This window comes from Ixodes scapularis, unplaced genomic scaffold, assembly GCF_016920785.2.
Source record: "Ixodes scapularis isolate PalLabHiFi unplaced genomic scaffold, ASM1692078v2 PGA_scaffold8__174_contigs__length_109621045, whole genome shotgun sequence".
Classification (NCBI taxonomy): Eukaryota; Metazoa; Arthropoda; class Arachnida; order Ixodida; family Ixodidae; genus Ixodes; species Ixodes scapularis.
This window is the reverse complement of record NW_024609883.1, coordinates 78,516,229-78,530,659: the sequence shown is the minus strand read 5'-3', so window position 1 is coordinate 78,530,659 and position 14,431 is coordinate 78,516,229. Positions and strand designations below refer to the sequence as shown.

Below are 14,431 nucleotides of genomic sequence, written 5' to 3'. Positions count from 1 at the left end.
TTGTCGACTCTTCGAAGAGTTCGAAGATATTTGTAGGGCGACTTCGTAGCCGTTGGACGGAAACTTTTTTTTAGTTAGTTTCCGGTCTATAGAGCATGCTGTTTTGCTGTCTAATTTTCGAACCAGTTTGCTGTCCAGGTTCTGCGTTCTGCCGTAGGCGCCCACCGCAGTTTTGTCCGTTTTGTCACTTTCATTCTATCGTTAGTTCTATAAGGCTTCAAGCTTTAAAAAGCCGCCGTCAAACGCAACATGTGCGCCTTGTTATCGCGGAAACCGTCGACATGAAGTAATTTTCTACGAACCATTGATTGGGGTGTGCTGCTTTGAGCATTCAACAACAAAAAAAAGACCCCGGACGCTTTGGCAGCACAGGGTATGAATGAGTTCGTTTTTTCGCCTTAGCATCCATACGTTCCGTCATCAGGTAACTTGAACTGGCGATGAAGTAAACATCTAACGCCTTTTGCTTCATTAGCTGTTGATTTTACAGCCTGTTAAAGTCACAATGATTTTATTAAAAATCTATTTTCAATGGCTGTCATGGGTTCTCCGGCGTGACTGTTCAAACATGTCTCCAAACAGTTTTTCTTTCGGTAGGTGGTTGACAGCCTTTGCATCATGCCGTGGACGACACAGGCTGCCACTGTCCAGTACGAAGAAGATATATGGATCGAAGAAGAGGACAACACTCCGGTGGTGCAGTGTTCATACGATGCGGACCAACGAGGACAGAACCGCGAAAGGTAGGATGGCGCACTGCTTCTCTGACCGGGTTCATACTGTGGTTCACACAGACGCGACGCAAACCGTCTGAATGGCTGAACCGCACCGTCTGCCGGCCTTTTGTCTACATACCGTAGTTGTGTGAATGGGAGAACCGGCACAAGACAAAGAAACACGTGCGACCAAAAACTGAAGCAGGAAAAATGCGATTAAAGGTTGCACCGGAGGTTCAATCTTGTATTTCACTGCGAGGAGTGGCGGGCACCCTCCAGGAATTTACGGCGAACTTTTGCAAAAATGCTCCAAAAAGCAGGATACGTCAATTACAATAAGGACACCAACTTGACATGAAGTGCTAAAAGTTGAGGGAAGGGTTGTGATGTTTTCTTTGGAAAGAAATTTATGAACCATGGTCTGTCTTTGGTGCTTTGATGGCCAGAGCATGGTTCAGCTTGCTTCGGTCCAGCGTCGTCAAATGCTGTTGCTAAGAGGCTTGCCAAACATGATCCTGCATGTGTCTTCTGAATAAAAACAATTTGCTGTACCACCATTAAATGAAATCCAGTGTGCCAATAATATGGATCCGACGAATGTTGACTACAACAGTGCTGTGGAACCAGCCAGGTGCATAGACCTCATTTTACCTATAATTGTACGGCTAAATCCACCCTTTTCAAAATAACTGCTTCCCCCCATTTCTGTATATTTAATTAGATCGCTCTCGCGTGCGTGTCCCTTTTTATATATATTTTGGATGCTACAACAAAATTTCGGCGCTTATTTTTTGGCCCATACGTGTTCAAAGGAGCAGTGTTACATCAGACATACCAATATCTTGTTAAAAAAAAAGAAACGAAAAGGAATTTTTATATTAAACAATTAGCAGAGTGCACCTGGTGGATGTCACTAAAGCCTCGTTTGTAATGCCCCTCTAGGAACCTTGACAGGTAGTGACGATAACTGTCTCGCCTAGAACTATATATGCTGTGAACCTGACGTCATCCCGACAGCTCTACAGCCAGCACAAGAGAAGAGGGGAGGGAGGAACTCTCCACTAAACCGGACTCTCTTGTGTGTCCCAGACATCGCTATTCTCCCTCTACAGGATTATAGAAGATTAATCCGTTGCTCAAAATTCACACGAAAGCAACTTTGCGATTAATTACGGTGGCCCGATCGCTGGCGTGCTTTGACCACTTCGATGGCTTGAACGGCTAGGGCGTCCTGACGACATCAGCCTCGCCGCAGCTTTGCTCGTCCCAAGACAGACTACATCACGATTGTGCCAGATGTGACGTGCTCTCCGCTGACTGCTCTCTGAGCGCTTGCCTGAGTGGGCCGTTTATAACGAATAATACAGCCATTAAGCTCAAAATGCAAACATGTTATTGTCATTTACGGATATTGTGGATCATATTCAGCCTCTTTCTGAGCACGATGGGTATATTTCGTTGAAGTGTCCCTTCAATATTGTATGCGACTCCCACCACGGCTCTCAACAAAGAACTGCAGTCTTCCTAAAAAAAAAGAAAGAAATGTACATAAAAATTAAGAGTATTGTGTTTCTTTCCCTTCCTCTCTTTGCACTGGTGGTCAAGAGGAGGATAAATAAGGAGTGTTTGCACAAACCTTGGGCTCTACGACAATGAGAACAAAATTGACCTTTGGAGGGCTAAACTTAGGTCAACAGAACCCGCAAGACCTAGCCTCGTTTCTCGAGGTTCCGTGAACCATGCGCATCCACCGACTTCTTGCTTTTTAAAAAACCACATGCTTTCGGTGCAGAGCAATTCTGAGAACGGTTGTTTTGTCTCGTCGCGGATTGTAGGACTTTTGGCCGGGGAAGGTCGAGGCCCGGCTGGGACAACCAGCCCAGGCGCTCTGACCAAAGCAGCAACTGGAGGGACAGTGCGGGGATTGGGCGGGGAAGGTCAAGGCAGTCATCCGGCGGTGGCGGCGGTGGTGGCGGCGATGACTCTGACGTTATGGTGGTGCCTGCCAAGGACGTTGGCAAGATCATCGGTGAGTTGTTGGAGAGTCTTCGCTCGCTGCTGAATGTGTTTAAGCGCCAGGCTTCGTGAGAAACGCGATATGCGATGCTCGATTGACACGTGGGTTCGGCGTGACGTAACCTCGCTTGACTGTATGTGACATCACGACGTCAAAAAAGTCGTGCGACGCCACACACATGCGCGTCATGTGCCCAGCTCATTCGTAGCACATTCTATGCATCTCATTGGACACTATACCCGTTTTCACCTCAAGAAAAAAGTAAGTTTTGCGCATTGTTCATACGCTGCGCGAAGTAGTTCTTACGAGATTTGCTTATCGGAGGAATAAGCGGTGGTTTTGACGGTTGGAACGTGTGCGTCTTGATAAGATAGCATATATTTAATCTAAAATTTACCTACCATATATCCTAATTATCTACGTAAAGAGGTAAATTGGTAATGCTCCGCGAGGAGCCGGACTTGTTTTACTGCGGTTCTTCAGGTGAAAACGGGTATAGTCTCGTAGATAGTTTGAACTGCTACAGCTCGGTTATGCCTGAAGCCCCTCGATGTGTTTGCATTTGCGAGTGGCGTCGAACGCGCCTCAGAAGTAAATGGTGGAGCACTTGCTCGTGGCAAGTGTCTTGCAAATATGGCTGACAATGGTCAGCCATATTTGCAAGAAACGCCGAGCGTGAATTTGATCGAGGGGGTTTAGGTTCTCCATGCTCTCTTCCTGCGCTGTTAGATGTCTTGCGTCAACATTAAGCATACTCTGAAAGGTTTTCAGGGAGGGAGGGGTGGACTTGGTGAACATTATATAGTTATACTTTGGACATTTCGTGAGGAATTTCCAAAGCATGCATGTTTTGAAGCACAGGTCTTTCTCGCCGTCGAGAAAGTACGGGGCGTACCGTTTTGGGAGAGTTCGCCAAACCTCGATGGTGGCAGCCCATCCCCGGATGCACTGTGCGAGAAAAAAGACGTGGGACTTTGTTTCCAAAGTTGCACGGCCGGAGCTATCCAGGACTGTGGAACCAGAGACTAAGGTTCTTGCAGTAGTATGCTGCTCCTACATCTTGTTCTGCCACCGTGTCCCAGTGTCTCATGTTTGGTGTGCTTCAACGAAACACTGATGTATATTCGTAGTATGATCTTCTGGTTGAAACATGTAATAGAGGTAGACAAAATTCCTTGCCTCGCAAACAAGTTAACGGTCCTTTCGTTTTGGCACCATATGTGTTGCATCTTTCCACTGCCAAGTTCTTAAAGGGGCACTCAAGTGGTTTTTGAGTTCGTGTTTTGATGATGACAGCTGAATTTAGACGCCCTAAGTATCCCTAAAAACCAAAAAGTATAGTCATACGGTGATTATTTCTTTAATAAAAATGTAATTGAAGGCCGCCAAACCTAGGATCCATCCGAAAACGAAACCACTCTCATTGGTCGTCGCACGCTTATCAAAAAGATCTCGGGCCAATGGCGTTGGACGACGTTCCGTCGCGCAGTGATCCCGAGGTAGCCGCATCGGCCGAACCTCTTTGTCATTCGAGCTTCGATCATGGCGGAGTTCTCTACGCTCGAGGACCTGACGCCGTTAGAGGTTGAAGTTCTTCGGCGGACAGCCGACCCGGGGATGATTTCCTATGACGCCACTCCGACGTGCGATGTGGACGATAGCAGCGCTTCGGAGTCATGTTCGGGTTCCGAGGACGACGAAACGCAGACCTTTTCGGGCGTTCTTCGATTTGCGGTTGGGGCAAGTCGTAACCAAACCAACGTTTGACATCGCAGCGCTACCTCTGGTACGTGATGTCAAACGATGTCGCCACGTTGACTTTCGCCTCGGGAGAACGGGGGGAAGGCTGGTTCAGACATGTGCAACGAGCGCGTACCTACCACTGCGTCCGTTGCAACCGGAGCGACCGGAACGACCGCACTGCGCCGCGCGTACACACACCTGTAACCACTACAACAAGCGCAGCGGGTCGTCAGCACGGCGACCGCTTCTGTACGCCGCCGTCAGCAGTGTCAGCGGCCCCTCTAAAAAAGGAGACGCACTGCTACTCAATGCCGTAACAGAATATAGACAGACAGTTTTCTAGTCTAAAGCTTTATTATTTTTTCTTGATAGGCTTGCAAAGTACAGCGAATGAAAAAAATAAAATTAAAAAATGCAGCGCCGTCTTGGACGATCACGACTCTAATACACGACATTGCAATAGTACAAATATCGCCACACGCCTTTTCTACGATTATAAAAGACAATGTAATCTTAGCAGCGATATAGCATCGTGATCAGATAGACGTTGCGAGCGTTCAGGATTGCTAACACTAATCACTTTTCTCCGGTGATGAAAACGCGTGAAAATTCGTATCCTTTATACGGTACGCGCCAGTAATACCTTGAACTTGAGCACACGCATGAAATGCGCCAAATAAGAAATCCGGGCGATGTTCGAGGACACAAATGCTTAGAAAGCACCACTGTAGTCGAAGTAAACAAACACGACGGCACGGGCGTTTCTGCTATCTTGAGAGTGCCGCCACGACATCGCCGCACGAGTAGGTGGATCTTCCCTTCTAGTACGTGCTGGGTTATCATAGCGAAACACGACGAACATTCACAGTCAAGGATACCGCTTTTACGCGGAACGATGAGCTTTCACCAGGCCGTCCATTCCGACGATCACCACCGACGCCACGTTTGCGGATAGAAGGGGCCGGCCGGCCCGCGACCGGCACGAACGGCCTGCAACGCGCGGAGATACGTGCGCTTCGGCGCATCCCTGGGGAACGGGAAATTCACCCCGCGCGGAGGAAGGCAAGGAGAAAACGTAGTCCGTTGTTTGTGAAACGATAATTGCGCTATCGCGTATTCTAAACTAGAAATATTTTACGTCTTCTGAAATGATCATGCACAACATATTTAAGTGAACTGAAAATTGTTTTTTTAGCGAAACTTTAAGAAGACCGCCAAAATTTTCAAACATACGATAATTTCATTGGTCCTCGCAAGTACAGAAAAGAGTCCGCACGTATTTTATTCCTGCGTGATTAATAGGCGTTTCTGCCTTCTAAAACTGAAGATACTCATTCACTGACACTTCCTTAACACCATCGCAGCAAAAAGTAGCTTCTCCAAAAACCGCTTGAGTGTCCCTTTAAGTTGAGTTCTGGTTTTGTACGTTTCTGCTAACGTTTTTGCAAAAAATGGCACTTGAAAAAAAAAAAAAAAAAAAAAGATTTGCTTGAAAAAAAAACAAATTTAGGTTGTCTTTAGTGTTACTTGAAAGGGAATGCGAAAAAAAACTATTGTATCCATGCATGAAGGTAATTAAAGCGGGATATTTGCAATCTTATTAAAGTTGGCGTGGAGTTTCTAAGCACTTCCCTTTGTTGAAAGTTGAAAAGCCACATTCTGTACTTTTTTGTCGTTATTTTTGGTGCAGGAAGAAAGGAATCGTCAGTCCTGGTGATTCGACGTATCCAGACTGCAGGGTTACTTATGGAAGCACGACTTCACGAATTAGTCAAACGTTTAGTCGCAACACTTTTTGTCCTAAAGGCTGATGTGCACAATATTTTCTAGCAGGGCTGAAGGTGTTAACTCTTCCTCTCAATTTGCACTCAGCAAACAGAGGGAAGCCGCCTTTGTTTCAAAATACAGAGAACATAATCCATAATGGACGTGAGAGCAACATTAGGGGGACTCCTTTAAGGAAATACTGGTCTTGGAACTTCCTTATTTTTTGGCCAAGCCCAATGAAACAGCACTGGCTTGTTCAGATGTTTGTGCTAATTGCAAATATATATATATATATATTTTTTTTTTAATTAGTAGGGAAGTTCTCAGGATAATTATAATTAACCAGCATTTGTTTCTAGAAACAATAGTGGAAAACCATTTTTAAAAAAGAATGCTTTAACTTATGGTCAGGCACTACAAATTATGAAGAATACTATGTTGGACACACCTTTTACCGCTCATTCACACTGGAAGCGGATCCGCGTTCGCAAAGCGGTTGCGAACGCGGTTGTATAAAGATTTAGTACAATTGCACGCGCACTCAATGTCATCAAGTGCGCGTGACATTGTACTAGATCTTTATACAACCGTGTTCGCAACCGCTTTGCGAACAGAGATCCGCTTCCAGTGTGAATGAGCGGTTAGATTGAACCATTTGCGACTTTACAACGGATTGAGGCTCAGTGCTCACTGTGTGGCTACCAAGCAATAAAAGAGTGGTTCAGTTAAATATTTTCCTACATTTATATTGAAAAATCAGCTTCTAACATTGTATGCTTTGCACATTTAACTGCATGTTCCTAAGAAAGAAAAAAAGAAAGATTTGTAAATACTTTAAAATTTGTGTTTTGAGAAAGTGATGTCCTGACATCGGCCCCAGTGCTATTTCAGTCCACATAGATGTTATAAAGTTATACTTTGACCCAAATATTAATTTTACAATTAAGTAACTTGGCAGAAAAAAATATAGCTGTAGATTTCGAAATTGTCATTTTCCCCCAAAACTGTGCTTTTAGGGATTTTTCGACTCCAAAGATACATGACTACCTTTAAGAGTCTTTCAATTTCATTGACTTGCCCTGCAGCTTCGGCAAAAGTGTTGGGTTCATTCTTCGGAAGCATAGCACACTGTGAGAACAACTTCAGGCTGACGGATGAAGGGACTCTCTCAGGCAAGGGTGGCTCCAAGATCCGGGAGCTGCAGGACTCGAGCGGCGCTCGGATCCACATCCTGAGGGACGACGAAGACGACTCCGGGCGTTCGGACGAGGCCAAGATCCGCCTGACGGGCCCTTCGGAAATCCGGCACAAGGCACAGATGCTGATCGAGGAGCTCATCTACCCACCGGGCATTGGATGTAACGTTCTCGTAGCTCTTTTTCTCTTTCGCCCGCACGAGTGCTGCCTCCCGTTTAGAATGTTTTTTCGGTGCGTCCGTCACGACGTAGGGTGTTGTAAGCAAAAGGTACAGAGACTTGTGCGTGGAGAAAACCGAGCTTCAGGGGTGATGTGTTTCATCTTTCTCTTCCATATTCGCTTACATGCGTGTATGTTTTGTGTTGTGCTTTGTACTCTTGCAGCTTACCTTTAGAGCAAGGTGTCATAAACCTTCTGGTATGGGCCATTGGCCTCCTGTGACTGCCCGGCTCTCATAAAGAGCCAAGATAAGGAATATGAATATATCGTGTATTGCTGTGTACCAAAGTCTAAAAGTCGATAAGTAGCCGTTCGGAGACGTTGCAATGGGACGAAAGTGTGGCGGAGGAGGATGTTCCGGTTCGAACTAGTGCAGAGGAAGATGTACTTCGAGAGGCAACGATGTTTACTTGCGGGCACTCAAAGTACAGAGTAAGCGAGCACGCGACAATCAATCAGTCGGTCGTATTTATTCGCTCGTGAAACGTAAAGAGCATCGCTTGATGCATTTGAGTCTATAGTCTACTTGGCTAGTTTTGGATCCATTCGAGATGTACGTAATAATGAATGCGGGGGCAACTCGACACCCCCGCTTCCGTTGCAACATGTTGGGCCGTTGGTAACAAAGAATGTGCGTCATGCTAGGCTAGCGTCCGTCGTGCCAAGACACCTTTAACTTGACCATTCAGATAACAGTCTGCATTCCAAGGAACCTGCGCTAGACTGGAGTAGTGCACGATGGGATAACTAAGGAAATGAGGGTAATTTGGGCAAAGATGTCCGGAGGAGATGGAATGGAGCAGCTCCCATACGCCGATTGCCTGTTCTGTGGTCGATGACCGCTTAATAAACGGAGGGTGTGGCCTGTCACGTTCACGCCTCCTGCTTTATGATTTGCTTTTTGAGCTCTTATCAGCTAATGCTGCAATCTCGTCAGTTGCAGAGCGAGAGCGATGTGCTCGGAACTCGCCATGCCCCGTGTTTCTTAAGTTGTTGGCGACGGCGGTCACATTGTTATGGCAGCACTCGCTTTCCGACGGTTCTTGCAGCCCGTTTCTGCAAGAGGGACGGAGAGCCCGGCGAGGAGCAGCCGATGCCGTTCATCGACTGGGCCAAGCTGATTGCGGACAGCGACCAAGAGCGCGAGAGGAAATGGAACTGTGCGTGCCTCCGGTTTCCTAGTACTGTGGCCCCTTTAAAACATTGGTCCCTCTAATTAATAGAGTGAAAAGTTGAGCTTGCTAGTATAAATTCGTTGCGGAAAGCGGTGCAAAAAGGTGCGGAGGACGAGTTGAAAACGGACAAAACCGAGTGCTGTCCGCTGACTGTTGATAGATGGTGCTCAGTGTTGTCGGTTCTTTGCCCTCTTCGTATCTTGCAACGTTTTTCGCCACGGTTCCTTCGAACTGACTGCTACGCCTTGTTTCCCCTATCGGATGCATTGATATCAACAAACAGGCTGTCGTCTGTGGTCCGCTTTTGGACAGTGAAATCGTGAAAGTGATAGGTGCCGTGTGCTGAGTGAGCTTCGTAGGGCGCTTTTCCTTCGGCAAAAGGCACGCCAGAAGTGCCCTAAAAAGTTTCGCAATTTATAAAGCATGGTTACTTTGGTGCTCCCCCACCAGCCGTGGGTGCGCCTCCATCAGTGGATACATGCCACAGTACCTTGCCATGTCATATTGGCACCTAATATGACATTTGGACCAAGTGTATAAATGCAAAAATTTTACCCCGTATAATGAACGCACCCTCCAAATATGTGTCAATTTTTTGGGGGAAAAAGTGTGTTCATTATGCGAGGAAATACGGTAAGCGGCAGTTGTCCCTTTTGTTGCCCTGTATTTCAACTCTTTTAGTCTTTTATTATCGAGGCTCAAAACGGGGGAATGTACTCCATCGCCTCAATGCTGCGTCTGAGCTGGCGCTTTCTTCCAAGTCCAAATGGATGGGAAATGTTGACCTGTGCTTTCCGCAGCGTTACGTATAAACTCAAACTAACTGCCTCTGGGTTTCTTGCAGCTCTCCCACCGATCATCAAGAACTTCTACATAGAGGATCCCGAAGTTGCCGCCATGAGTCCGGAGCAGGTGGCTGCGTTCAGGTACGCTCTCCTCGTGCCACTGCAACAATAAAAATTGCTTCCGTTTGCTCTTCGCTCGGGTTTTCTTTTGGGCACACGTGAAGAGGCAGGTTTGTTTGGTGCAATGTTTTGCAAACTTTAATCGATGGCCCGTCTATTACGACCGCGGCCATGAAAGGCTGGAACTAAAGTGAGGTAGACGAACGAAACACCGATGGATAATATTAGATTAACCGCTGCAATGTCACCCTGTAATTGCATTGGTTGGTGGAAGTTCCCGGTTATTTTTTAAATGTGCACAAAGGGGTCTTCCGATTCCTTCCTTGTCAGGGCTCTTACTTGATCTGCACGCCGCACTGTATCCTAAAATATGCAAATTTACCGTGTGTGTGCTTTGTCTCTAGATAAAAACGCAACAAAAGATTCGTCTGAAGGAGGCGGAGGAGGAAAGAAAAATAAAGCGATCGTTATGTTGAACGGAGGAGCATCCGTAAGGCAGTTGTGGCGGAACTCAATGTGAGGCGTGCAGATTGAGTTACAGGTAGGCTTGCGATAATTAAAACTCGGGCACTTCTTACTTCTGGTTGATTCAAACAAATATAAAAATTTTGGTTGTCCTGTTATGTCTTTAATGTGTCCGTAAGCCGCTTAATTTGAACCGTGTATCTTTGTGTAATTCATTATTTTTGTTCTCGCGGCCTTGTTGAGTGCGTTTCTTTTCGTGCACCGGTGCACTGCAGAGAAGCAACACTCACGGACCTTGCTTCTGCGGACGTTGCTTCTCCTCAGTGCAGCGGTGCTCGATGAGAGGCACACCCAACGGGGCTCGAGTAGAGCATCGTGAGCCACGAAAACAGGCACCACGCGGAAATTTCCATAGCAGCTTGCGCGGACGCCATGACGTGGCAGCATGTCATGGGTCCCCGTCACAGCATCCGTGCAAGTGGCCATGAAAACTGCCGCGCTGTGCCAGTTTTCATTGCTCGTGTGTGTCCTGCTTAATAGTTCACATTAGACAACTTCTTGGCCTGATGAACAAACTTAATTTCGTTTCGAATTGTCATGTGCTGTCTAGCAGTTCACGATTAACAACATTTTTAAGGAATGAATAAACTTGTGTACTACATCTCACAAATGTTTCTTGTGTGGCATACCTGCTTACGATTAGTAGGCCTATGTAGTGGAAATCATCTAATATCTGCTTTGCATGTGTAGCCATTCACATGGCAAATCATAATTTTATCTGGCATCATATTTAGATTAATTTATGATAGTTCAAACAAAATTCGTGGCTTCCTGGAGGTTGAATTATTGAGAGTTTACCATATTCACGAACCATACATAGATGAAATCCCGCTTCCTGCACCTTTGACGCCTCATGTGTCCGTAGAACTGCTAGTCCGGTTTCTGCCGTTCCTGCAGCAGCCTTCTGGTGGGCGATAAATCATTGAAGTGTAGTACTTTGAACAGTTATTAGAGTGAACTCGCCGTGTGCATGTTTGTTTCACATGCAGGCTGAAGAACAACAACATTGTCGTGAACCGACTAGACGAGAAGGAGGGCAGCGCGCCGGTCCCCACCAACCCCGTGGCCACGTTTGAGCAAGCCTTTGCACACTACCGTGAGTTCCTTTCGAGAGTGAAGAAGTTTGCATCACGTGTTAGTACATCTGTTGTCACCTTCGCTCAATTGAAGGCTATCTTTAATGGGCAAATTTCAATTAAAGTGCAAGTCCGATTGTTCCTATAGTCGTAAAAGTGGTTCTGCTTGTTTAAGCATATACAACTGTCGCTGAAACAAAAAAGCCATACTGCTCTTGTATTGGCAAAAATTGTGGGCTATTTCGAAAAGCTACAGTGGGCAGACATACAGATTGTACAAGACGTAAGATCAACCTCTCGTACTGTGGCACCTTTTCGGCGTATTTCGGCGTGTCGTGAAACATAAACATCTGGTCTAATTGGTGTGAAGCTGTGCTGATACTGACCGTCACAGTATAGAAACAGTACTCTACGATTTATCGCATTGACCTCTGTTGTATTTCTGAAGTCCATGACATAAAAGTGACATGCTTTCTTAGTGACAAGCTTTCCTTTCTACTTGTTTGAGTTCAAATCTTTGTTGAGTGCGTTGTGTGCTGTACAGTTTGTTTATGCTTTCATATTTTCTTTTTCCTGCAGCTGAAATTATGAATGAAATCTACAAAAACAAGTTTGAGAAACCTTCTCCCATCCAGGTGAGGCTTTCTGTTTCCCCGATGCATAATGGTCAGAGCTCGTATTCATGGCAAGCCTGCTCGTTTTGTATATGAGCTCCGTTACAAGACGTGCCGATGCAACAAAATTTGCAACTTGGTACAACTTTATTATTCTGTTTGTCGAGATTTGACTGTACATACAGAGTTGAACGAATTCAAGAATTTCTGGTCAGTGCAAGCGAAAACTCGAGAAGTTTCCCAATAATCCGACAAAACAGTAAACACAGAAAAGCTGCGCTAAAGAAAAGGTTTAAAATTTTCAAGAAACTCATCTTGGCTCTGCCTGACTGGTTACACTGTCATCCTGAGTTTGGGCTGCTTTTTACGCTACAGGCCTCGCAAGGGAGCAAGACTGACAAAACTGAAGCAGCTGTTCTCGCTACGCCTGATTGCGCCAGCATTGTCCCTTTACTTTTTCCTGGCTGCAATAAATTAAGATTTTACAAACGCACATGCAATGATAATATCATCTATGGTCGGCGACTGGCTAAGGATTCAATACAAGCTGCACTTTTTGTTGCCTTTGTCAGGCTTTGACTCCACGTGCAGGAAAGTGTTATTTTTTAACCTGTCACCAGCTATTGATCTTTTCTATTGTCTGCATTTAATTATATTTACTTCGTTCATCATTTTAGCTTGTTTTTTTATATTGTTTTGCTGTCATAACTACATTTTTGTTATTTAGTCTATTTTGTATTTTATGTACTCCCTCTCTCCCATGTACCATATTTTCGGGGCTACCTATATAGTCCGTGGACTATACATGTTTAAAAATTGATTTTTTACTCAATGCGGACTATACAAGGATTTATTTATTTTTTCTAGATAGTTCACTGTTTTTTCTATTTATTTGTTTATTGTCACTGTCAGCCCTTTGGGGCTGTTACAGGAGTGCGAGGGTACACATGAAAATAATATACAAGACTTTCTAATGTGCCACATAATAAACAAACGACAGACTTGTGACAAGATGTGAAGGATTTTATGAATAACAGTGTATATTAAGGTTAGTTTATGTATATGATACAAGTTTCGATGTGAGCTAATACAGCCGGCATTTGTCAAGTTGTGCTGTGTATTATAGTTTTTACGTTCAGACTAGGCACTAAACGCGGACTATGCACCAAATGCAGACTATGCATTGGGTGCAGACTATCTAAGCAAAAACTCTTATTTTGACCCCAAATTTGCCCCCATGGACTATGCACCGGTTGCGAACTATAGCCCGCAAAATACGGCAATACCTTCCTCGGAGGGCCCTTGGGGTATTTTGAATAAATAGATAAATAAATAAATAAATCCCCACCCCCTGCCCATTCCAATCTGGACGAGCATAGTATCATTGTACGGTTGTGTATCGCAACTGCATGATGCACGTTAAACACCTTGGGCTAGCAGCGGTACTGCACCGGCAAAATTTCTCGTCTGCAGCGGAGGCACAAGACTCCCAGGCGGCCAACAGACATCCCGACGGCTAAACCCGCGTGCGACGCAATCATTCTTCTTTGGCTGGGAGAATAGGCTCTTGTGCCGACTGCCAACGCCGTGTCCTCCTTTGCAGAGCCAAGCGTGGCCCCTGCTCTTGCAAGGGCATGACCTCATTGGGATCGCCCAGACAGGCACGGGCAAGACCCTGGCCTTCCTGCTTCCCGCCATGATCCACATCGATAGCCAGCCAGTGTGAGTCTCCGCTGCCCTTGTGAGCAGAACTCGACGGCGGAGAGAAATGCTTTGCGGCTCGAAAGTGGGCTTTTTTTTTTCCGCACAAAAACCGCTATACCGTAATATCCCGACATATGGCCCACCTGAAATCAGGCGAAAATAAGGAGTGGGCTAACTTTCAGTGTACAACCAAGAAAAGTTGAAAAAAACACAATTCTTAGATTGTTTTCCTGCCACACTTATTATCGTGGCAAGGGACAATGAAGCAAAGATGACTGTATTTACCAGTCAGCAGTGTCTGCTCATATCCAATGTTGGGAAGTACTCTAAACAGCATGCTAAGTACTTTAACTACATTGTACTTAAAGTAATACTTCAAGTAGGCTTAGAAAGCTTGTACTTTACTTGAAGTACATTCTCTAAGCATGTACTTGTATTTTACTCAGTTTTTTTCTTTTTTTTGTTCTTTCCGAGGAAAGTACATTCCTGACTTCAAAGTACATTCTCCAAAGTTGGTTTTGTTAAATTTGTTTCACAAATTGATGCTTTTTCAACTCCGAAGAAATACAGGGAGGGATATTCTACTCTCACCAGAAACTTGAGCGGACACATTTTGCCTGCTACTTTCCAAGGAAAGTAACGCTGCCAATTTAAAGTACACTCTTCAAATTTGGTCCTGGTAAATTTGTATCACAAAATGATGCTTTGTCAACAAGTAGGAGCTTTGTAAGTTGATTGTGTTGAATAGTTTCTGATTGAAAGTTAAACAACTA

At 45.3% G+C, this 14,431-nt stretch overlaps 1 protein-coding gene across 1 annotated transcript; it reads left to right on the top strand.

Annotated features, from left to right (window-relative positions):
• Nucleotides 1-40: 40 nt before the first annotated feature.
• LOC8039810 (probable ATP-dependent RNA helicase DDX53) lies at nucleotides 41-13,680 on the top strand. The gene is made up of 9 exons (XM_040206584.3): nucleotides 41-373; nucleotides 598-743; nucleotides 2,552-2,745; nucleotides 7,416-7,601; nucleotides 8,709-8,819; nucleotides 9,679-9,760; nucleotides 11,254-11,360; nucleotides 11,920-11,975; nucleotides 13,558-13,680. Exons 2-9 carry the CDS (start codon nucleotides 619-621, stop codon nucleotides 13,678-13,680), a joined length of 984 nt encoding a protein of 327 aa, XP_040062518.3. The 5' UTR covers nucleotides 41-373; nucleotides 598-618.
• The last annotated feature ends 751 nt before the right edge of the window (nucleotides 13,681-14,431 follow it).